Below are 25,961 nucleotides of genomic sequence, written 5' to 3'. Positions count from 1 at the left end.
CATTCTCAGCCTACTGAACCTACATTACTAAACACATAGTTAAATGTATGCAAACTTCTCAAAGGAATTTTAGAGAAATGTTCTTCAGCAAAATCTATTACAGCATAGGTTCTCAAACTCAGTCCTCAGGACCCCACACAGTGCATGTTTTGCAGGTAACCCAGCAGGTGCACAGGTGTATTAATTACTCACTGACACATTTTAAAAGGTCTACAGGTGGAACTAATTATTTCACTTGTGATTTTGTTAGGAGACCTGCAAAACATGCACTGTGTGGGGTCCTGAGGACCGAGTTTGAGAACCTGTGTATTACAGTATCAATAAACTGCAAAATTATGATTAAAACATTGACTAAAATTAGACTAAAATGAAAACTGAGATCCACTAACTCTTGAATAAAACAAAGCAAAAAAAAATACAAATAAAATATGCCTTTAAACCAACTACAACTAGTCTTATAGCCATGAAAGTACTGGAGAGTTGGCATGGACCCATGATAGAAAAGTCTCTGCTGCATTGCTGGTGACTGGAAATGGATGGTTTCCCTCTTTGTGCTAGATATTGCAGAAATCAATGTGCTTTCCCCTAGCGACACTGAATGTCTCATGAATTAGAGGGTCACATAGATGGGAGGCTGTGTTTTGGCTTGCAGTCGTTTTTGAGTTGGTGGAAGTCTGTAAATCCGTTACTCTGTTTTCTCCCTGCTCAGACGAGCTCACCAAGAGCACACTCAAAGAAAATCAGCAGATCCAGAAGGATCTGGAGGAAGAGAGGTCTCGCTACCAGAACCTGGTAAAGGAGTACACCCGCCTGGAGCAACGGTATGACAACCTGCGGGAGGAGGTCACTATTATCAAGGTCAGTTGACATGAATGTAGCAGCCTTGCATTGTAGATTGTCCTCTCGTATATTTATAGAATCCCAGGGCTGTAACTGATTTTTCTAAATGTACATACTTCTATTGCAGCAAACACCAGGGCACCGCAGAAACCCATCTAACCAAAGCAGCCTGGAATCTGACTCCAACTACCCCTCAATATCCACCTCTGAAATCGGGGACACAGAAGACACCATTATGGAGGTGGAGGTAAGCGACACCATTGCTGGATTTCCTGTTAGGTACTGTCCATTGGACATGTCTCTGGGCACCACCGCCTGCCTCCTGTCACTACTTCAAACAGGGCATGTGCAGTCCAGGTGGAGGCTCTTAGCTAGGAGGAATTCCAGAATTCCGGGGGGAGCAGGTGCCCAATAATATTGTATCTTGGGGCAGCCTGACCCCTAAATCTGCCCCTGGACAGCATGTGACTTAATATGACATGCGTGTTCTCATTGGTACTTAAAGACGCTTGATAAACTACTCAGTAAGTGAAAGCTTATGTGAAAAGGAGATATATCTTTATTTCTGCTGCGGGGTACACTAGGCTCCACAGGGAATGACATTGGGGTGTAGAGTAGGATCTTGATCCGAGGCACCAACAGGCTCAAAGCTTTGACTGTTCCCAGAATGCCTAGCGCTGTCTCCTCTATAACCCCGCCTCCGTGCACAGGAGCTCAGTTTTGTAGTTTGTGCCATGCAGTAAGCAGGCATACAACAGGGGGCTGCTCCTGCAGCCCTGCGAAGAAGCTTTTAAAGAATATTGAAGACTTCAAGGGCTGCAGCATAGACACTGACTGTGTTTGATATCAGTCAGACATCTCCTGCTGCAGCTCCATCACCACCCCCAGGGGCTCTGTACAATCCCGCGCCCTGGTTGCCGGGTACCTACAGCGGAGGCTCCGGTTTTCTTCCATGTTAGTCACACACACGACCGCTGTTCTCCTGGATCACGTGGCCACACTCAGGGAGGAGGTAAGTGGTCCCCCCGGAACCCGCTGTATATCGCGATCCCTTGCGGCCGGTGGGAGGCCGGCCGCGCGCGCTGGCGTGGACACTGTGGCAGTACAGGGGCCCCACTAGACCACCAGGGCATGGGCACATGTCAGTTTTCTCTCATAAAACCATTTATTTAAGCCCCCAGTACCCGGTGGTGAAGTCCAGCAGGAAGATAAGACTTTGACCTGTAGCACCTCCCCCAGCCCCAGGGCGCCATTTAGAGTAAATGTTCCCGCCCTGGAGCTGCATATCTCTCTCTCCCTCACTCCCTGTCAGCAGTTGGGCACCATTATAGCAAGCATAGCTGATCCTGGGACTGTTTGGGCAAATCCTCCTCTGTAAAGCCGCCTGCCTGTCAGCGCTGTGCATTTTACAGGACACTTAAGTATTCTACATGTCTGCTGACAGCGTTAGTTAAGAAAAAGTGCATTTAGTCAGGGTTATTTAGTACAAGTACCCTGTGATATACATCCAGTCTTTACTGTGCATTGTTATATCTATTACGTGTATAGCTATACTTAGTACTACTATGTATTGCTAGTCCAGTGCAGTTTTATTGCATGTCATAATTTCTGCATTAAAAAACTGTGTGTGTGTACATATAGCTGCTGTGTTAACTCCATTTCGTGTCTCTCACTCAGATTACTATCCCTATATTATAAAACCTGAGGAGGCTAAGTGTGTGAGGTTTATCATAATATAGGTAGTTCACAGGATATACTCAGTGTGTATTTTTCTCTGTGAGTTTTAGTCACAATATGGGGTATATGCAATTGCGGTCGAATTCCCGAAATTGTCGAATTTCGGGTCATTTTCGACCAAAAAAAAAATTCGCCTATGCAATTCAGTGCTTTCCGACCAAAAAACGGACTTTCAAAATGCGACTTTTTGAAATTCGAATTTTTGCAAATTCGACTTTTCTGCAATGATATAAGTGCTGCAATTCGACCAAAGCATATTCAATTCAAGTTTGGAAATTCGACAGCAGTGCTTTTAGACAGCAAATTCGTCATTTTCAATCCGCCACACTTTGGAGGGTGAAAACAAATAAAAAAATTTTAAACATGTTTTTTTTTGTTTTTGTTTTTTGGGGAATAGCAGATCTATTTATATTAGAAGGGATTAGGTACTTTTTTTTTTTTTTTTTTGGAGGCACAAATATTATTTATATATTTTTTAAAATATTATTATTTTTTTTTTTTTTATTGCTGGAACGGTAAAATCCTAAAAAAAAAATGGCGTGGGGTCCCCCCTCCAAAGCATAACCAGCCTCGGGCTCTTCGAGCTGGTCCTGGTTCTAAAAATGCGGGGAAAAAATTGACAGGGGATCCCCCGTATTTTTAAAACCAGCACCGGGCTCTGCGCCTGGTGCTGGTGCCAAAAATACGGGGGACAAAAAGCGTAGGGGTCCCCCGTATTTTTAACACCAGCATCGGGCTCCACTAGCTGGACAGATAATGCCACAGCCGGGGGTCACTTTTATGCCGTGCCCTGCGGCCGTGGCATTAAATATCCAACTAGCCACCCCTGGCCGGGGTACCCTGGGGGAGTGGGGACCCCTTCAATCAAGGGGTCCCCCCCCCCCAGCCACCCAAGGGCCAGGGGTGAAGCCCGAGGCTGTCCACCCCCATCCAATGGGCTGCGGATGGGGGGGCTGATAGCCTTTTGTGAGCATGAAAAGAATATTGTTTTTTCCAGCAGTACTACAAGTCCCAGCAAGCCTCCCCCGCAAGCTGGTACTTGGAGAACCACAAGTACCAGCATGCGGGAGAAAAACGGGCCCGCTGGTACCTGTAGTACTACTGGAAAAAAAATACCCAAATAAAAACAGGACACACACACCGTGAAAGTAAAACTTTATTTCATACGTCGACACACACATACTTACCTATGTTCACACGCCGACATCGGTCCTCTTCTCCATGTAGAATCCAGGGGTACCTGAAAATAAAAGATCAATATACTCACCTCAACCAGGCTCCAGAGATAAATACACGTACTTGGAGAAAAAAACAAACCGAACACCCGCTCCATGCCGGACTGAAAGGGGTCCCATGCTGACACATGGGACCCCTATCCCCGAATGCAGAGAGACCTGTCAGTGACAGCTGTCACAGAAAGGTCTCTATAGCCAATCAGGAAGCGCAACTTCGTTGCGCTCATCTGATTGGCTCTGTGCGTCTGAGCAGACAGCGCATCGCACAGCCCAGTCCATTATATTCAATGGTGGGAACTTAGCGGCTAGCGGTGAGGTCACCCGCCGGTCAGCGGCTGACCGGCGGGTGACCCCCCCGCTAGCCGCTAAGTTCCCACCATTGAAAGTAATGGAGCGGCTTTGCGATGCGCTGTCACATCACAGACAGCGCACAGCCAATCAGATGAGCGCCACGGAAGTAGCGCTTCCTGATTGGCTGAAGGGACTTCAGTGACAGGAGTCACGTGATGTCCCGGCATTCGGGAGAAAGGGGTCTGATGTGAAAGCATTGGACCCCTTTCTAGTCCGGTATGGATCGTTGTTCGTTTTTTTGTTTTGCCAAGTACGTGGATTATCTCTGGACCTGGATGTACCTCTGGACGCTGGAAGGTGAGTATAATTTTTTCACAGGTACCTCGGATCGTCGGAGACCGTGGCAGTCGGCGTGTCAACATAGGTAAGTATGTGTGTGTCGGCGTATGAAATAAAGTTTTACTTTCACGGTGTGTGTGTCCTGTTTTTATTTGGGTATTTTTTTTCCAGTAGTACTACAGGTACCAGCGGGCCCGTTTTTCTCCCGCATGCTGGTACTTGTGGTTCTCCAAGTACCAGCTTGCGGGGGAGGCTTGCTGGGACTTGTAGTACTAATGGAAAAAACAATATCTTTTTATTATCACAAAAGGCTATCAGCCCCCCCATCCGCAGCCCATTGGATGGGGGGGGACAGCCTCGGGCTTCACCCCTGGCCCTTGGGTGGCTGGGGGGGGGACCCCTTGATTGTAGGGGTCCCCACTCCCCCAGGGTACCCCGGCCAGGGGTGACTAGTTGGGTAGTTAATGCCACGGCCGCAGGGCACGGCATAAAAGTGACCCCCGGCTGTGGCATTATCTGTCCAGCTAGTGGAGCCCGATGCTGGTGTTAAAAATACGGGGGACCCCTACTCTTTTTGTCCCCCGTATTTTTGGCACCAGCACCAGGCGCAGAGCCCGGTGCTGGTTTTAAAAATACGGGGGATCCCTGCCCAATTTTTCCCCTGCATTTTTAGAACCAGGACCAGCTCGAAGAGCCCGAGGCTGGTTATGCTTTGGAGGGGGGACCCCACGCCATTTTTTTTTCCGGGTTTTTCCCGTTTTTTCCCGTTTTTTAAAATCGCGGCAAAATCCGCCAAATCGGCCGATTTTCGCCCGCGATTCTGGCGAATCCGTTTTTCATTGAATATGGTGAATTCCGGAAGCCACCTTCCGGAATTCACCTGGCGAATTTAGTCGAATTAAAAAACGGCGAAAAATTGCCGCGATTCGCCGTGAATTGCATATACCCCTATACCTCTAGAATTCCCTGTTTGTGCTGAAATACACTACACAGGGGGTCTGTGTCAGGTACTGTGTTGCTGATATTGTACTGTGTTGCCTTGCATTGAGCTTTTTGATTATGTCCGCTACAAAGGGCAACGGTGCTGGGGCTGATCCCACATTGCGTGGTGTTGACGCTGCAGACACATTTGATGATAACATGGCAGCTGAGGGTTCAGGTTCTGGGGGTTCCTTACCCCCCCAGTGGGACTGTAGCAACAAGGGTGCAAAATGACCCACCTTGGGCTACCTTCTCCACACTATTGAAGGCAATTTACACCCTAACCGGTGCTGTGCATAGGCCCACCATTGCAGCGACATGGGCTGCAGAAGCTGAAGCACGGGCTCAGGAGCTGGAGGCGGAGTTGCCTTCCAATGCTTCTGATCATGCTAGACAATGCTTGTCGTATATTGTCACAGCGTCTCATTACATTAAGGAGGCGGCTTCTGATGCCGGTATTCTGGCGGCCAAGGCTTCTACTACGTCCATTTTGGCTCGCCGGATTCTCTGGTTACGGTCCTGGTCTGTGGACATGGACTCTAAGAAAACCCTGGAGTTACTCCCCTTCAAGGGAGACATTCTTTTCGGGGAAGACCTCAATAAGATAGTGGCTGACTTAGCGTCTGCTAAAATAGCATGTCTTCCTAGTATTGCTCCTTCGGTGCCGAAGGCTAAGAGTACTTCTTTCCGCTCCTTTCGTCCTTCAGGGAAAGCAAAAGGTCAGGCAAACCCGAAACAGGTTTGCACTTCCAAACCAAATATGCCCAAACCCAAACGTGCCTGGTCTGCCCGTCAGCCTGCTTCCAAAACTGACAAGCCTGCCGCATGACGGGGTGGGCTTCCCCCTGGGGAATCCCAGGGTAGGGGGCCGACTTCTAGGGTATACCCAGGAATGGTTGAAGACCACTTCCGATGCCTGGGTGCGGGAAGTCGTCACTCGAGGTTACGCAGTATCCTTCAAGAATCGTCCCCCTCATCGATTTTGCCTGACAGACGTCCTTTTGGATCAGATGAAGGCAAAAACCCTTCATTCGGTGGTACAGTCTCTCCTGGACACAGGAGTGGTAATACAGATGCCTCTGGCTCAGAGTGGCAAGGGGTACTATTCACCGCTGTTCCTAGTCCCAAAACCGAATGGGTCTTACCGGCCCATTCTCAACCTCAAGTCCTTGAACAAATTTGTGAGGGTCCCCAAGTTTCGTATGGAAACTCTTCGCTCTATTGTTCTGGCCTTGGAACCTGGGGACTATATGGTCTCACTGGACACACAGGATGCTTACCTGCATATTCCCATTGCAGTGTTGCATCAGCAGTACCTGAGGTTTGCGGGTGGCAACCTTCATTACCAATTTCGAGAGTTACCTTTTGGTTTGGCCACGGCTCCGCGTGTCTTCACCAAGGTCATAGCGGTAATGACGGCTGTACGCCGCCGTCAAGGGGTCAGGATCCTACCGTACCTGGACGACTTGTTGATCCTGGCAAATTCCCCAGAAATTCTCCTACGCCATCTGGATCTGACTATCCAGTTTCTGCAAGCCCACGAGTGGCTCATCAACTGGAAGAAATCCTCCCTGGTCCCTTCTCAGAGCATGGTGCACCTGGGGGCGTTGTTGGACACTCACAACCAGCGGTTGATCTTGTCTCAGGAGAAAGTCCTGAAGCTTCAGGACAGGATTCGATGCTTCCTATCTCGTCCGCAAGTGTCGATACATTCGGCAATGCAAGTGCTAGGTCTCATGGTGTCGGCTTTCGACATGGTGGAGTACGCTCAATTCCATTCCCGCCCTCTGCAGAAGCTGATTCTTGCCAAGTGGGACGTCCTGCCTCACCGGATCAGATCTCAAATGATCTCCTTGTCTCCGGAGGTCCGTCTGTCACTGAGCTGGTGGCTTCAGGACCAACGGTTGAGCAGGGGTCGTCCATTCTGAATCTCCAACTGGGTCCTTCTTATGACAGATGCCAGTCTGAGAGGTTGGGGCGCGGTGTTGGAGCAACACTCCCTTCAGGGTCGGTGGACCAAGGAGGAGTCTCTCCTCCCGATAAACATTCTGGAATTGCGGGCGGTGTTCAACTCATTGAACTTGGCCCAGCATTTAATACAGAACAGACCTGTTCAAGTGCAGTCGGACAACGCCACCACGGTGGCGTACATAAATCATCAAGGCGGCACTCGAAGCCGCATGGCCATGAGGGAAGTATCAAGGATTCTTCAGTGGGCGGAACGCCATCTGCCAGCCATATCGGCAGTGTTCATTCTGGGGGTCCTAAACTGGTAAGCGGACTTTCTCAGTCGTCAGGACGTACATGCCGGAGAATGGAGCCTCCATCCAGAAGTGTTTCAACTCCTCGTGGACAAGTGGGGCCTTCCAGATGTGGACCTGATGGCATCTCGACACAATCACAAGGTTCCGGTCTTCGGAGCAAGGACAAGGGATCCTCAAGCAGCGTTCGTGGACGCACTGACAATTTCATGGAACTTTCGACTGCCATACGTGTTCCTTCCAGTGTCACTCCTGCCCAGAGTAATAAGGAAGTTCAAGCAAGAAGGAGGAATCCTACTTCAGATTGCTCCAGCGTGGCCCAGACGGCATTGGTTCTCAGACCTTCAGGGTCTCTCGATAGAGCGTCCCCTACTACTTCCGCAGCGCCCAGATCTCCTCGTTCAGGGCCCCTGTGTATATCAGGATTTACCCCGATTGACTTTGACGGCGTGGCTCTTGAAGCTTCAGTCTTAAGGGCCAAAGGATTTTCTGAGGCTGTCATTCAAACCATGTTGAAGGCCCGGAATCCGACTTCTGCTCGGATTTATCATAGGGTCTGGAATTCTTACTTTGCTTGGTGCGCGTCTAACAATCATGACGCTTACAAGTTTAGTACGGCCAAACTTTTGGCCTTTCTACAACAAGGCCTGGACTTGGGCCTTCGTTTTGCCTCCATCAAGGTTCATATTTCTGCCTTGTCGGTTTGGTTTCAGAGAAAAATTGCGACTTTACCTGATGTGCATACGTTCACTCAGGGTGTGTTACGGATTCAACCTCCCTATGTCCCGCCTGTGGCTCCTTGGGAATTGTCGGTGGTTTTGGAGGCGTTGCAAGGGTCTCTGTTTGAGCCTCTTGAATCTGCAGACCTTAAGTGGCTTTCCCTTAAGGTATTGTTTCTGCTGGCTATTGCCTCTGCTAGACGGGTGTCGGATTTGGGTGCCTTATCTTGTAGGTCACCATATCTGATTTTTCACCGTGATCGGGCGGTTCTTAGAACACGTCCCGGGTATCTACCTAAGGTGGTGTCTTCTTTCCACCTTAATGAGGAGATTGTGGTTCCGGCCTTTGCCTCTCCTGAATTTTCTTCCAAAGAGAGGTCTTTGGATGTGGTACGGGCTCTCCGTATCTATATGAAGAGAACTGCCTACATCAGGAAGTCGGATTCTCTCTTTATTCTGTTTGGTTTTCATAAACGTGGCTAGCCTGCTCACAAGCAGACCCTGGCCAGATGGATTAGAATGGTGATTGCACATGCTTATGTACAGGCTGGCCTTCCAGCTCCTGCTACTATCAAGGCCCATTCTACTCGGTCTGTTGGACCTTCTTGGGCGGCCCGCCGTGGTGCGACCCTTGAACAATTGTGCAAGGCGGCTACTTAGTCCTCCGTGAACACGTTCATAAGGTTCTATGCCTTCGATACTTCCGCCTCCCAGGATGCATCCTTTGGACGCCGGGTTCTTGTGCCTGCTACGGTGCGTCCCCTCCCATAAGGAACTGCTTTAGGACATCCCCAATGTCATTCCCTGTGGAGCCCAGTGTACCCCGCAGCAGAAAACAAGATTTATGGTAAGAACTTACGGTTGTTAAATCTCTGTCTGCGAGGTACACTGGGCTCAACAGGGCGCCCACCCTGACGCACTTAGCCTCCTTGGGTTGGTATGGCATTAGCCGCTGACACTTTCTCCTGTTGTGAGAGTGTGGTATATGTGGCTACTAACAGTTGTCGTCTCTTTTGCCTGCTACTGCATTGGACTGGTTCAAAAAACTGAGCTCCTGTAGACGGAGGCGGGGTTATAGAGGAGGCGGCGCTAGGCATTCTGGGAACAGTCAAAGCTTTGAGCCTGTTGGTGCCTCGGCTCAAGATCCTACTCTACACCCCAATGTCATTCCCTGTGGAGCCCAGTGTACCTCGCAGAAAGAGATTTAACAACGGTAAGTTCTTACCATAAATCTCGTTTTTTTTTTAAATCTTAAAACAGGAATAAAACACCTGTAATGACAGGAGTGTAAGTATCATCCAAATGGATGGTGTCAAACAAAAGCTACTATTGGATCGCGGTCTTTCTTTGCCTAGAGTGCTCTTCTTCTTATGGGAGGAAGATGTATTAACCTGGAGAAGAGTTAAAGCAGTGATAAGTGCAAGGTTATAACGCACAAGCCAATCATTACGGATTTGAAAGATGACAGTTAGGAGCTGATTGGCTGGTGCATTATCACCTTTCACTTATCACTTCTTTATCACTCCTCATGGCTTAATACATCTGCCCCAATTTTTTTGAATTTGCTTTGTGCATTTACGTTCAGCAGTAAAGCAATTAGATGCTTCATAACACCGTTTCTTCTCCATACACATGTCACATAAGTGATTAAGATGCTCCTCAGAGACTGCTTAGATAATATATAAAGCTTTCAGGTAACATTTTTCCTGCAAGCATAAAAATGCTCTGAAACTTTGAAGATGGTTTTTCTCCAGGTATTTTCCCACTGACACCTGCTTGACTGACACCAACATTTATATACTATGTATGCTATACCCCACGCAAGCTAAATGGTGTGCTCCTGCAGCAGATGTGTGAAGGTATAAAACGGGCAGGGGGGCACTGATTACATCATTTGATAATGAAATGGCTTGCCGGAAGGAGCTAACCGAGTTAGAAAAGGGGATCATTGTCGCCTGCGCGATGTCATGTTTCCAGGCGAACCTGGGCTGGTATACAGAAAATTCTATAACTTGGATTGACTGGCCTGCTCAGAGTCCAGATCTTAGCCCCATTGAGAACCTCTGGGACGAATTGGAGCGACGGGTGCATTCTAGACCGACTTGACCTTCAGTGTCGCTGTTGGTCACTGTCTTTAAGGCGGAATGGCAAAACATACCACCTGCTGTTGTCCTGGAACTGGTGGACAGTTTGCCAAGAAGTGTATCTGCATAAATTACTGAACATGGTGGACCTACAAAGTACTGACGTCACTAAAATCTCATTGAACTATTTGCCGACCGCGTCCAATCACTTTTGTCTACATAATGTGGTACATTAATCTTTTCTGTAGAAATGAGGCATACCTTGTGTTTTCCTGCTCAGTGGCCTATGTCAACAGAAGCAATAAAATCTCTTGCCTGTGCCACATGAGCGTTTAGGTTGCCCTCAGAAACTGCTCTGATATTAGGTACTGCTTTTCAAGCAAAATATTTCCAACAGCTGAAAATGCTGTGAAACTTTAAAGAGCTAATTCTCCTGTTGACTGACAACAGCTTGTGTGACAACACCTTAAAGGTACATTATAGAAATTTCTCTGGGAAAGGGGCTCATCTTGGCTTGGGCTGCTTCTGTCTCTGATTTACTTATGTTTCCAGAAAGTGTAATGAAATCTGGTTTTGGTGGGCTTATTATATGTGATAGGCCTGGAACTGCTATCACCAGAGGGTGCTTTGGGATTTTGAAGCTGATATAGCCATGTGAACACATCTTGCAGGAAGCTGGGCTGGAGAAAGCTGCTATGGATATGACTCTGTTCCTGAAACTCCAGAAGAGGGTGCGGGAGCTGGAGCTGGAGAGGAAGAAGCTGCAGAGCCAGCTAGACAAGAAGGAGCAAGAAGAAAATAAAAAGCCTCAGGTAACGCCGGAGATTTCACTGCAGTCTGTAACGGGTTACATTCTATGCTATCTGAGTCTAGTGGTTTCCTGCAGGTACCATAACTGACCCTGGTGTATGTGTGGTTGGGAAATTAGATTGTAAGCTCCATGTGTATAAGGTTCTCTCATTGGGGGTAATTCAGAGTTGATCGCAGCAGCAAATTTGTTAGCAGTTGGACAAAACCATGTGCACTGCAGGTGGGGCAGATATAACGTGCAGAGAGAGTTAGAGTTGGGTGGGTTATTTTGTTTCTGTGCAGGGTAGACAATGGCTGATTTATTTTTACACTGCAATTTGGATTTCAGTTTGAACACACCCCACCCAAATCTAACTCTCTGTTATATCTGCCCCCCTCCCCCTGCAGTGCACATGGTTCTGCCCAACTGCTAACAAATTTGCTGCTGCGATCAACTCTGAATTAGGCCCTTTGTACGGCACCCTGGTACATGTTGTCAATAAAGAATAGTAGTGTACTTCTTGTGGACGTAAGGAAGATTCCTCTGTAATCCCCAAATAGTACAAAATTTATGATGTTAGGAGATCTTCCGAAACATGTCTATCAAGAATTTTCTCCCCCACTCCTAAAATTTTCGCAATCATTTTATAATCGTACATAATGGGATAGAATTTTTAGTGGCATTCACAAAGGCAATATAAAGTAGAGAGTTCCATTTTCAGCCCACATCTGCCCTGTCCCGCCAAAGGCTGTAATCGTACAGTGCTATACCACTGTCTCTATTAAGTTGTTCTCTGAGTAACAGCATAGCTATTGATGCCCCTCCCTCCATGAATTTCACTTTGGCATGAATGGACTGTTGGTGGAGGCGGGGCATTGACAACTCTCTTGCCTGTTTGAATGAGGTAAGTGGTTGTCAGCAAGTGGATTTCAGACCAGGTCTGTTGGAGCCTTCAGAGGGTTCTTGTGTAATTGTAATTTTAATAAGCCAATCTTGCAGGCATGATAAAGACATGATAAAAACATGATAAAGTAATTTTGCAGTATACACTTATATTTCAGTTTCTTTATGTGTGACCCCACTGTGTTTCTGTATTCTGTAGATCCAGGTCATTGAAACCACCAACGACACAGACCGTGACACCGACATCGCGTACAACAACCTGAAGGTAATGAAAAGATTTAGCCCAAATATTTCATGATGTTACTCTTAGAGCAGGGGTAGACAGCGGTTACCTCTCCGGGTGCCAGACTAGATGGGTGAAATCCGGGAATATTCTCACATGTCACATTGAATCTACCCTAGTTCACAATTATACTGTGTACTTGCACTGGCTGTTTACTTTGCGGGTCTTGTGAGAAGAAATCTGTTCACTTTTTTTGCTTGTGATGTATACAGCTAACGAGAGCCGTATTCTGCAATCACAGAGTACTGTACGTGGACGGTGACTGTAGATGGTCCTCAACGTAGTTTTTTTCATCACTATATATTACCTCTGCACTCAGAGAACTGCTAAACTTTTTTTAAATCTGACTGGATAATTTAAAGATATGGCTGAAAAACACAGACAGAAACCATAGCGATAGCGTAATGTATTTATAATCTTTCAGGAGGGAAAGGCAAAAAATGAAAATAATCTGAGGGTGTAATTCTGTCTTGTATCATAGGATATAATGTACATTTTTTCACAAAATTTCCTTTGTAATTCTTGGAAGTTACGGAAGCAGGGGTTGTTCTGAACAGGGAACAGAGGTATCAGGAGGGGTGGTCTTCTGTATGCCGAATGTCGGGATCACGGCGCACAGTATACCGGCGCCGGAATCCCAACACCCGGCATACCGACAACTATTCTCCCTCGTGGGGGTCCACGACCCCCCTGGAGGGAGAATAAAATAGTGTTACGCGCGCCACCGTGCCCGCAGCGTGGCGAGCGCAGCGTAGCGAGCCTGCAAGGGGCTCCTTTGCGCTCACCACGCTGTCGGTATGCCGGCGGACGGGCTCCCGGCGCCGGTATGCTGGCGCCGGGAGCCCGAGCGCTGGCATACCGTACGACACCCATCAGGACATACGTTGTAACAACTTGCACAGCAATTACTGTAATTAATCTCAGAGGGATTGCAAACTTCTGATTATTAAACTGAAACATAAAAAAAAATGGAGTCACTATGAGTTAAGAAGCGCAGAACATACCCATTTCTCTATCGTCCTAAGTGGATGCTGGGGTTCCTGAAAGGACCATGGGGAATAGCGGCTCCGCAGGAGACAGGGCACAAAAGTAAAGCTTTTACAGGTCAGGTGGTGTGTACTGGCTCCTCCCCCTATGACCCCCCTCCAGACTCCAGTTAGATTTTTGTGCCCGGCCGAGAAGGGTGCAATTCTAGGTGGCTCTCACAAAGAGCTGCTTAGAGAGTTTAGCTTAGGTTTTTTATTTTACAGTGATTCCTGCTGGCAACAGGATCACTGCAACGAGGGACAGAGGGGAGAAGAAGTGAACTCACCTGCGTGCAGGATGGATTGGCTTCTTGGCTACTGGACATGAAGCTCCAGAGGGACGATCACAGGTACAGCCTGGATGGTCACCGGAGCCTTGCCGCCGGCCCCCTCACAGATGCTGAAGCAAGAAGAGGTCCAGAATCGGCGGCTGAAGACTCCTGCAGTCTTCTTAAGGTAGCGCACAGCACTGCAGCTGTGCGCCATTTTCCTCTCAGCACACTTCACACGGCAGTCACTGAGGGTGCAGGGCGCTGGGGGGGGCGCCCTGGGAGGCAAATGAAAACCTTTAAAAAGGCTAAAAATACCTCACATATAGCCCCAGAGGCTATATGGAGATATTTACCCCTGCCTAAATGTACTAAATAGCGGGAGACGAGCCCGCCGAAAAAGGGGCGGGGCCTATCTCCTCAGCACACGGCGCCATTTTCTGTCACAGCTCCGCTGGTCAGGAAGGCTCCCAGGTCTCTCCCCTGCACTGCACTACAGAAACAGGGTATAACAGAGAGGGGGGGCAGAATAAATGGCAATATATTAATATAAAAGCAGCTATAAGGGAGCACTTAATCATAAGGCTATCCCTGTCATATATAGCGCTTTTTGGTGTGTGCTGGCAGACTCTCCCTCTGTCTCCCCAAAGGGCTAGTGGGTCCTGTCTTCGTATAGAGCATTCCCTGTGTGTCTGCTGTGTGTCGGTACGTGTGTGTCGACATGTATGAGGACGTTATTGGTGTGGAGGCGGAGCAATTGCCAAATATGAGGATGTCACCTCCTAGGGGGTCGACACCAGAATGGATGCCTTTATTTGTGGAATTACGGGATAGCGTCAACTCGCTTAAGCAGTCGTTTGCCGACATGAGGCGGCCGGACACTCAATTAGTGTCTGTCCAGGCGCCTCAAACACCGTCAGGGGCTGTAAAACGTCCCTTGCCTCAGTCGGTCGACACAGACCCAGACACAGGCACTGATTCCGGTGGTGAAGGTGACGAATCAACCGTATTTTCCAGTAGGGCCACACGTTATATGATTTTGGCAATAAAGGAGATGTTACATTTAGCTGATACTACAGGTACCACTAAACAGGGTATTATGTGGGGTGTGAAAAAACTACCAGTAGTTTTTACCGAATCAGAAGAATTAAATGACGTGTGTGATGAAGCGTGGGGTGCCCCGATAAAAAACTGCTAATTTCAAAGAAGTTATTGGCTTTATACCCTTTCCCGCCAGAGGTTAGGGAGCGCTGGGAAACACCTCCTAGGGTGGACAAAGCGCTAACACGCTTATCAAAACAAGTGGCGTTACCCTCTCCTGAGACGGACGCACTTAAAGATCCATCAGATAGGAGGATGGAAAATATCCAAAAAGGTATATACACACATGCAGGTGTTATACTACGACCAGCTATTGCGACTGCCTGGATGTGCAGTGCTGGGGTAGTTTGGTCAGAGTCCTTGATCGAAAATATTGATACCCTGGACAGGGACAATATTTTACTGTCGTTAGAACAAATAAAGGATGCATTTCTTTATATGCGTGATGCACAGAGAGATATCTGCACACTGGCATCACGGGTAAGTGCTATGTCCATTTCGGCCAGAAGAGCTTTATGGACACGACAGTGGACAGGCGATGCGTAGAGGAGTTATTTGAGGTCGGTCTATCGGATTTGGTGGCCACGGCTACGGCCGGGAAATCCACCTTTCTACCTCAAGTCACTCCCCAACAGAAAAAGGCACCGACCTTTCAACCGCAGCCCTTTCGTTCCTTTAAAAATAAGAGAGCAAAGGGCTATTCATATCTGCCACGAGGCAGAGGACGAGGGAAGAGACAGCAACAGGCAGCTCCTTCCCAGGAACAGAAGCCCTCCCCGGCTTCTACAAAAGCCTCAGCATGACGCTGGGGCTTCGCAAGCGGACTCGGGGGCGGTAGGCGGTCGTCTCAAAAATTACAGCGCGCAGTGGGCTCACTCGCAGGTAAATCCCTGGATCCTGCAGATAATATCTCAGGGGTACAGGTTGAAATTAGAGACAGAGCCACCTCGCCGTTTCCTGAAGTCTGCTTTACCAACGTCCCCCTCAGAAAGGGAGACGGTTTTGGAAGCCATTCACAAGCTGTATTCTCAGCAGGTGATAGTCAAGGTACCTCTTCTACAACAAGGGAAGGGGTATTATTCCACTCTATTTGTGGTACCGAAGCCGGATGGCTCGGTAAGGCCTATTCTAAATCTGAAGTCCTTGAACCTATACATAAAGAAGTTCAAGTTCAAGATGGAGTCACTCAGAGCAGTGATAGCGAACCTGGAAGAAGGGGACTTTATGGTATCCTTGGACATCAAGGATGCGTATCTCCACGTTCCAATTACCCCTCACACCAGGGGTACCTCAGGTTCGTTGTACAAAACTGTCACTATCAGTTTCAGACGCTGCCGTTTGGTTTGTCCACGGCACCTCGGGTCTTTACAAAGGTAATGGCCGAGATAATATTTCTTCTTCGAAGAAAAGGCGTATTAATTATCCCATACTTGGACGATCTCCTAATAAGGGCAAGGTCCAGAGAACAGCTAGAGATGGGTTTAGCACTATCTCAAGAGGTGCTAAAGCAGCACGGATGGATTCTGAATATTCCAAAATCCCAATTAATGCCGACAACTCGTCTGCTGTTCCTGGGGATGATTCTGGACACAGTTCAGAAAAAGGTTTTTCTTCCCGAAGAAAAAGCCAAGGAGTTATCTGACCTGGTCAGGAACCTCCTAAAACCAGGAAAGGTGTCTGTACATCAATGCACAAGAGTCCTGGGAAAAAATGGTAGCTTCTTACGAAGCAATCCCTTTCGGCAGATTCCATGCAAAGGGATCTGTTGGACAAATGGTCAGGGTCGCATCTTCAGATGCACCTGCGGATAACCCTGTCGCCGAGGACAAGGGTATCCCTTCTGTGGTGGTTGCAGGAGGCTCATCTATTGGAGGGCCGCAGATTCGGCATGCAGGATTGGATCCTGGTGACCACGGATGCCAGCCTGAGAGGCTGGGGAGCAGTCACACAGGGAAGAAATTTCCAGGGAGTGTGGTCGAGCCTGAAAAAGTCTCTTCACATAAGCATTCTGGAACTAAGAGCAATCTACAATGCTCTAAGCCAGGCGGAACCTCTGCTTCAAGGAAGACCGGTGTTGATCCAGTCGGACAACATCACGGCAGTCGCCCATGTAAACAGACAGGGCGGCACAAGAAGCAGGAGGGCAATGGCAGAAGCTGCCAGGATCCTTCGCTGGGCGGAGAATCACGTGATAGCACTGTCAGCAGTATTCATCCCGGGCGTGGACAACTGGGAAGCAGACTTCCTCAGCAGACACGACCTTCACCCGGGAGAGTGGGGACTTCATCCAGAAGTTTTCCACATGCTATTAAACCGTTGGGTAAAACCAATGGTGGACATGATGGCGTCTCGCCTCAACAAAACACTGGACAGGTATTGCGCCAGGTCAAGAGATCCGCAGGCAATAGCTGTGGACGCGCTGGTAACACCTTGGGTGTACCAGTCGGTATATGTGTTTCCTCCTCTGCCTCTCATACCAAAGGTATTGAGGATTATACGGCAAAGAGGAGTAAGACTAGTGGCTCCGGATTGGCCAAGAAGGACTTGGTACCCGGAACTTCAAGAGATGGTCACGGACGATCCGTGGCCTCTACTTCTGAGAAGGGACCTGCTTCAGCAGGGTCCTTGTCTTTTTCAAGACTTACCGCGGCTGCGTTTGACGGCATGGCGTTGAATGCCAGATCCTAAAAGGAAAAGGCATTCCAGAAGAAGTCATTCCTACCTTGATAAAGGCAAGGAAGGAAGTCACCGCGAAGCATTATCGCCGTATTTGGCGAAAATATGTTGCGTGGTGCGAGCAGCGGAGTGCTCCGATGGAGGAATTTCAACTGGGTCGTTTTCCTACATTTCCTGCAATCAGGATTGTCTATGGGTCTCAAATTGGGATCTATTAAGGTTCAAATTTCGGCCCTATCAATATTCTTCCACAAAGAATTGGCCTCAGTCCCTGAGGTCCAGATTTTTATCAAAGGAGTACTGCATATACAGCCTCCTGTGGTGCCTAAGGTGGCACCGTGGGATCTAAATGTAGTTTTAGATTTCCTCAAATCCAATTGGTTTGAACCACTAAAGAATGTGGATTTGAAATATCTCACATGGAAAGTGACTATGTTACTGGCCCTGGCTTCGGCCGGGAGAGTATCTGAACTGGCGGCTTTGTCTTATAAAAGCCCTTATTTAATTTTCCATTCGACATAGGGCAGAGCTGCGGACGCGTCCGCATTTTCTCCCTAAGGTGGTATCAGCGTTTCACCTGAACCAGCCTATTGTAGTGCCTGCGGCTACAGACGACTTGAAGGACTCCAAGTTGTTGGACGTTGTCAGAGCCTTAAAAATATACATTTAAAGGACGGCTGGAGTCAGAAAATCTGACTCGCTGTTTATACTGTATGCACCCAACAAGTTGGGTGCACCTGCTTCTAAGCAGTCGATTGCTCGTTGGTTTTGTAACAAAATTCAACTTGTACATTCTGTGGCAGGCCTGCCACAGCCTAAATCTGTTAAGGCCCATTCCGCAAGGAAGGTGGGCTCATCTTGGGCGGCTGCCCGAGGGGTCTCGGCATTACAACTCTGCCGAGCAGCTACGTGGTCAGGGGAGAACACGTTTGTAAATTTTTACAAATTTGATACCCTGGCAAAGGAGGACCTGGAGTTCTCTCATTCGGTGCTGCAGAGTCATCCGCACTCTCCCGCCCGTTTGGGAGCTTTGGTATAATCCCCATGGTCCTTTCAGGAACCCCAGCATCCACTTAGGACGATAGAGAAAATAAGAATTTACTTACCGATAATTCTATTTCTCGGAGTCCGTAGTGGATGCTGGGCGCCCATCCCAAGTGCGGATTATCTGCAATACTTGTACATAGTTATTGTTAACTAATTCGGGTTATTGTTTAGGAAGCCATCTTTCAGAGGCTCCTCTGTTATCATACTGTTAACTGGGTTTAGATCACAAGTTGTACGGTGTGATTGGTGTGGCTGGTATGAGTCTTACCCGGGATTCAAAATCCTCCCTTATTGTGTACGCTCGTCCGGGCACAGTACCTAACTGGAGTCTGGAGGGTGGTCATAGGGGGAGGAGCCAGTACACACCACCTGACCTGTAAAAGCTTTACTTTTGTGCCCTGTCTCCTGCGGAGCCGCTATTCCCCATGGTCCTTTCAGGAACCCCAGCATCCACTACGGACTCCGAGAAATAGAATTATCGGTAAGTAAATTCTTATTTTTAATTGGCACATTTGTGTCTGATTGTCTGCCAGGTATGTTTCAAGGGGCACCAACGCTTCCCGCTCCTTGTAGACTCAGTCTGCAAGTACACATGGCGGATAAAGTACTTTGGCTCACCTTATCTGTAGTCGGGTGCATCTGCGCAAAAATAGTCATGTGATGTCACAAAGAAGCAATCACACTTCTGTAAATGATCCTTGCCGACTGTGGTTGGTTACTGTACACAAAATAGGCGCCAAGCCCAAGACTTTTCAGCTATTGGGTGTTTATAATCACTTTAAGTGGAAACTGGTGTAATTTTATTTAAGAATCTATTTATATACTGTATATACTTATATAGTATATGTGCCTAGGTTACAGCAGGAGAGAACAGAAGTATACTGTATGTGCCTTGGTTACACCTGTAGAGGCCAGTAGTGTATGTGCCTAGTATAGCACTGTACTAGTATTTTGGACCTATCATGTTCTCAGACATTTATTTCCTTTCCCTTCCACTTTTCTTTCTCGCTGTTCCACCCATATCCCCCTATCCTTCCCCCTTTCCTGATGTCTCCTGCGTAATCTTGCTTCTTTCTTTTCATCTCATCCTGTTTTTTTCCCTGTTGATCCTGTCTCCCCATTATCCCCCATTTCTGTCCGTCTGCCCTATATTGTCATCTTCCCCCCCCCGTCTCCCCATATTCTGTCACTATTCCTCCCGTCTCCCCATGTTCTTCCCCTCTCTGCCTTATTCCGACAGCTCTGCTCACAGGCTTAGCAGGGGTAGATCTCCCTGCTGATGTTTAATAATGGTGAAGATGTAACGTAGATGGTTGTTTCTCCTCTTGATATATATTTTGAACTTTGCCATGACATACTACCACCAGCAGGACTTCCCGTGCACTATATATAGACTCATCTGTTTCTTCTTTCTGTCTTACTGTGCAGTGGGGGTAATTCAGAGCTGATTGCGGCAGCAAATTTGTTAGCAGTTGGGCAAAACCATGTGCACTGCAGGAGGGGCAGATGTAACATGTGCAGAGAGAGTTAGATTTGGGTGTGTTATTTTGTTTCTGTGCAGGGTAAATACTGGCTGCTTTATTTTTACACTGCTATTTAGATTTCAGTTTGAACACAACCCACCCAAATCTAACTCTCTCTGCACATGTTACATCTGCCCCCCCCCCCCCCCCCCCTTCCCCATGCAGTGCACATGGTTTTGCCCATTAGCTAACACATTTTTTGTTGCGATCAGATCTGAATTAAGCCCTATGTATCTATGAGTTGTACAATGTATCTATGAGTCCAAGCACCACCCACCCTAGGAAACAAAATAAAAAAACAATACAATTTCACAAAATGAATGGGAGGAAGATTCTATTATTTCCCTAAGTACATTTAAGAGCTATAGAAAAGGAAAGTAACCACATAAAGACACCACTCTCTGTGCAGGACAGTCCCTTCTTAGGGGATCGGTATGAAATACTTGCAATCAAAATCCCGACGGTCAAAATACCGACAAGGTCAAAATTCCGACATTTAAATACAGACATGTAAAATGCCGACAGGTGAAAATGCCGACATGAGTTTCTCATTGGGGTTTTTGGTGTGTATGTCGACATAGGTCGACATGGACAGCATATAAGTGTACCTCTTACCCTCACATAGCTCGCTGCGCTCGCCATACTTCGGGCACGGTGCCTCGCTGCGTTCGTCACACTATTTTATGCCCCCTCCAGGTCCACTGGGATGGTAAAGTATGAACAAGTCGGTTTCAATGAAAAAAATCACGAAAAACTCATGTCGGCATTTTACATGTCTGTGTTTTGACCTTGTCGGTATTTTAAATGTCGGTATTTTGTCTATGTCGGGATTTTGACCTTGTCGGGATTTTGACCGTCGATCAATTGCAGTCGGGATTGCGACCGTCGGGATTTTGATTGTCGGTAAATTGACTGCATCCCCTTCTTAGATAGGTAATAAGCCTTATAGGAAGCCCCAGGCTTGTTTGTCAGCTTACAGTACATACTGTACATGTAATGTCGGCATTTTGCAGGCTCTCCGACACCGGACAATTGTTTTCTTAGTACAGAAAATCAGGAAGCAGTGGTGTTGTGTGATGAGAAATGAAAATTTTTTTTTTCCCCCAGCAATAATAATAGGATTTTAAGCACATATACAGTATTGGTCCCCAGGTGCTCCCTGACTACTGAGTGTCAGAGTCCTATCTCATTATTACTGTCCTCTTTCTTACAAATATTACAGAGACAGGAGCTGGAATCGGAAAATAAGAAGCTTAAAAATGACCTGAACGAGCTGAGAAAAGCCATTGCGGACGGAGCATCCGAGCAGGACACTAACGAGGAGCCCGTCGGCTACACCCTGCTGCTCAATCAGCTAAAATCTGCTAACGAGGAGCTGGAAGTGCGGAAGGAAGAAGTTCTCATCCTTAGGACGCAGATCGTGAACGCGGCGCAGCAGAAAGACGGAGAAAAGGATGTGGTAAGTACAGGCAGAGTTTTATATTAGTTACTGCACATCTCGTAAGGTCCCGATTGCGGCAGAAAGTCGCGATATGAGGGACCATCCCGCGGGTCAGCACGTGTGGAGGTGTGCCTCCTGCCTCCCATGTTGAGCTGGTGCCTCTGGTGCATGTGGCAGGTGAAAGGGCTTTATTAGGGAAGGTGGGTTGGGGGTTCTAGTGCTGCAGAAGAGCTAGACACTTCCCTAAGGGTTGGGAAACTGTACTCCTACAAAGTGTAGTGAGAGGCTTTTATACTGACGTTTTATAAACTTCATTTAAATGCCATTTAATACAGGATTCAGAAGCGAACTGGTCCAACAGCAACAAAGAGATGGACCAAGATGATGCTATTGAGGCGTATCATGGCGTCTGCGAGACTAACAGGTAAATTCTACATTGCACAGTGAGAAGATTCTTATATACAGGGAATATGGTTATAGAAGATCACTATATACAGGGAATATGGTTATAGAAGATCACTATATACAGGGAATATATTTATATAACAGCTTAGATGCGCTAAAAGCCTTGTCTTGAGTCTTTCATGCTGCTCTAGTTTCTCTAAGTGCGCCTTCACCCAGATTTTTATTTCATGATTCACTCTAAATAGATTTTAATTCAAACTTGTCAGAGTTCCAGAGTTCCTTGGAGAGGAGGGAAATGCCTTTGACACTGGCCACCTTATACAGGTGATCCCAGGAACTGATTGGGACAGGTAGACTAATTTTGGAAGTCCTACAGGTGGGAATGGAAAGTCATAATAAAGAGAAATAATATCATTAATATAACCCTTTCTGTAACACAGACATACTGGTTTGAAAGTAAAGCCAAAAATAACAAGTAATAATATTATGCTGCACTGCAGGTGGGGTAGATGTAACGTGCAGGGAGATTTAGATTTGGGTGGCGCATGTCCTAACTGAAATCTAAATTGTAAAAATTAAACTGTCAAACTTTTTTGGGCTACATGCAAGAGCAGCCAGTATTTACCCTGCACTGACAAAATGTAAATGTATTAGCTCCTCTTGCATGGCAACATGGTTTATTGCAGATACAGAGAATGTTTAATCATTGGGAAAGGTTCCATATCTTGACTTATTTTGAGATCTTTGGCAAGCACGTATTTATCATGACATTGAAAGACTTCCCGCAGCGCTCTTTACTATTAAGAAATCCCGGTGTACACATGAAAAGTTCCTATATCATTATAAAAGTTAGGTCCGCTAATGAAAGCCAGCATACACTTTTAGAAATGGCAAAAGATGTCTATGGCTAGGATCAGAATATGAGGCCTATAAACCCCGACATAACCTGTACATAAATTACATTTTGGACAGTGAAGTTAAAATGCAAGTATTTCATCATTAGCCTATTATAGACAACTAAAGCTCCTCCCACATCTTTCAGACAATGGGGGTCATTCAGACCTGGTCGCACGCAGGCGGTTTTTTGCACTGCTGCGACCAGGTAATCGCTGCCTACAGGGGAGGAGGTAATCGCTGTGCAGGGGTGCGATGGGCTGTGCAGTCAGCTGCACAAACAAAAGTTTGTGCAGTTTCTGCACAGCCCAGGATTTACTCAGCCGCTGCGACGATCCGGGCTGACGCTGACGTCAGGAATCCTCATCCCGAACGGCTGAGCACGCCTGCGTTTTTCCGGATACTCCCTGAAAACGGTTAGTTGCCGCCCATGAACGCCTTTTTCCCGTCAGCCTTCTTGCGATCGCTTTCTTCATTAGTTCTGTCGCTGCACGGCGATCCCCGTCGCCGGCGGCCGATGTGCCTGCGCATTGCGGTGCATGCGCAGGCGCTGTTCAGACCCGATCGCACGGCTGCGAAAAAAGGCAGCGTGCAATCGGGTCTGAATGACCCCCAATGTCCTAATGGGATTTTATGCTGAGAATTCATTCAGTTGAGCTGCTGTGACATAACTGATCCTGCCCCGGGGTTTAAATCTGCCAATCCACAAAGTACATTACTGTAGATCAAATTCTCAGGAAACCGGGATTTAGAATCTTAGACTGACTTCTTGAACATTGGTCATGCAGTGCCTCAGGAATGTCCTGGGTATGGTGGCCGATCCCGGGATTTAGGGCCAAAAACGGGCTGGATTCAATCCCGGTATTGGAAGCTCCAATCCCGGGGATTGAGGGATCAGCGTTGAGCGTCCACAGGACGCTTAGACGCTGCCCGGCTTCCTTCTTCCGGCTCCCCAGCGCAACGTGAGAGGTCACGCTGCGCCGTCGCTGGGAGCCGCCAGGAGAGAGAGGAGGATGTTACCCACCTGCCCGCCCGCCCTCGGAATATGGTGAGTTATGTGTGCGGGGCGAGGGGGCGGCCACATAGTTAAAAGCCAATCCCAGGGTATCCTGGGAATGCCGGGATTGGCCATTTTTCAATCCCGATACCGGCCCAACAGAAAAAAAATTGTGTAGGGACCATTGTTTTTGTTGTAGCCTCGTAGATCCCTTGTGCATGCCTGGTGTATGGACCCCTTGTACTGTAGTTCCACCACTGGTTCTTAGTTTGTATAGATTACAGGTGTTCTTTACATTTATAGGAAACCTTGTAATAGCAGTTTCTATGTTGTTGATAGATGCATGTATGTATGATTGAAGTGACAATATTTCTCTGATATGTACTGCACACAAGGTTTACTCTGTGGCATGCTGGTACTAGTTGTTCTGCATTGCCTGGAGAGGCATGTGCTCATTACCTCGGTACAGAACAGCTAGATAAAGGCCAGCCTATAGTGTGCCATTTATTTTATAGATATCTTATGTCCGTGATCTCCCAGATACACAGCGCCCCCTTCCCGCTGGACCTTCTCTTCTGCTCTGATGTCTTCCTCTCCAATCTCTTTTTCTTTCTCCTATTATCTGTCCTTTCTCTCTAGAAAGACTGAGGACTGGGGGTATCTGAATGAAGATGGTGAGCTGGGCCTGGCTTACCAAGGCTTAAAGCAAGTGGCCAGGTTGTCTTTCCTTTTCCTGCTATACTGTACATCCTTCTCATCTGTCATTTCCGTTATCGCTGACCTGTGATAGGCTCTTCTATCCAGGGCTGGATTAAGCCTTGGGGGTGCCTGGGGCACTTAAGACAAGGGGGCCCCCGGAGGAAGGCGGGGAAGTGTATTTTAGATTGTGCATACCCCCAACACAACCCATACCAGGAGGGACAAATGTGCTCTATCTGGACTTTCCTCTTAAAATATGATTGGTGTCACGTCTGTTGATCTATTTAATAGATAAGAAAGGTGTTTCAACACAGGTGATTGCAGTCATAACTTAAGATAGCATGTTATTCCTCCAGGACTGGGTCATGTTAGGATGTATGGATTGTGTATATTAAGTTTAATCCAATGGTGTATATTAGATTTAAACTAATAGTTTAATAATGCCTAGGTACTGTTTTTAGCTCCACCTAATTGAATGACAACTATTTCTAAGATTTTTATGTATTGGAACAAAGACAACTTAAACAACCTTAGAATACACATAGAAAAAAAAATCTATAATTTATCCTGTCACATGCAAGAGTAGCAGCAGCCTCTGTACTACTTACACACTGGTACAGGACTCAGGAGGACTCTGTATGTGTGTCTCTCTCTCTAGACCCTCATTAGATAACAGATTACACAAGACTCAGACACCCAGGTAGGGCGGAGGAAGAGAAGCTGGGATCCCTGTGTAACTTACAGCTCTCCCCACCCTCCTGTCTCTCCTCTGGTCGGAAAGCTCAGTTGGTAGCTCATAAAACCTGATACTCTGCCTGCAGTGCATACTGCCCGCCTCGCATTCTGGCTGTCTGGTTCTGCTACTGCAAGAGAGGGAAAGCTAGCGATGTCAGTGTGCTCTGGCCGGGGTGCCCCCTAACAAAGGGGGCCGGGGTACAGTATGCCCTGTGGACCCCCCTTAATCTGGCTATGCGTCTACCTGACCTAGAAAACACCTAACCTGCATAGAGATCTGTTTTCTGACCCTGTCATAATTACATATATCTTTTAATAAAAAGTTGTCTGTCCCTAAAAGAATTACACTGCCATTTATGTTCACCGACAGGTAACTTATCATATTGATATGCCACCACTTTTGGAGTACAAAACTACACAATACAGATGGAGCCCTGCTCATCTATCCCTTTAATAGGATTAATTGAGCCAGTGCTGTCGGACTTAATCCTCTGCTGTATTGCTCTCTCTGTATTGTATTGCAGCTGAGAACAATAGGTGAAAGGCTTATGCTAATAAACCTTGGTGCACCATGGCACAGCAGAGAAGGCTAGATGAGCGAGGCTTCACCTGTATCTACAAGTGACAAGTTTTACAAGGAGTGGCCACCTTCAGGCACCTTTAATGTGTCTTTGATACAACACAGA

General features: G+C 47.3%; 1 protein-coding gene across 2 annotated transcripts in view; it reads left to right on the top strand.

The window, feature by feature from the left end:
- The window catches only part of MYO5B (myosin VB), a 413,488-nt gene that overhangs the window by 332,830 nt on the left and 54,697 nt on the right, over positions 1–25,961 (top strand). The window contains exons 24-30 of one of the 2 annotated variants that reach the window (XM_063960368.1): positions 710–858; positions 968–1,087; positions 11,159–11,299; positions 12,380–12,445; positions 21,327–21,563; positions 21,881–21,969; positions 24,481–24,558. In XM_063960368.1, coding sequence (XP_063816438.1) covers positions 710–858; positions 968–1,087; positions 11,159–11,299; positions 12,380–12,445; positions 21,327–21,563; positions 21,881–21,969; positions 24,481–24,558 — 880 coding nt within the window. The remainder of the gene's footprint in view (positions 1–709; positions 859–967; positions 1,088–11,158; positions 11,300–12,379; positions 12,446–21,326; positions 21,564–21,880; positions 21,970–24,480; positions 24,559–25,961) is intronic. The other variant, XM_063960358.1, reaches the window with a different exon arrangement.

The sequence above is a fragment of the Pseudophryne corroboree genome, chromosome 1 (genome assembly GCF_028390025.1).
Source record: "Pseudophryne corroboree isolate aPseCor3 chromosome 1, aPseCor3.hap2, whole genome shotgun sequence".
Classification (NCBI taxonomy): Eukaryota; Metazoa; Chordata; class Amphibia; order Anura; family Myobatrachidae; genus Pseudophryne; species Pseudophryne corroboree.
The sequence above is the reverse complement of the archived record's forward strand: the minus strand, read 5'-3'. Positions and strand labels throughout refer to the sequence as shown.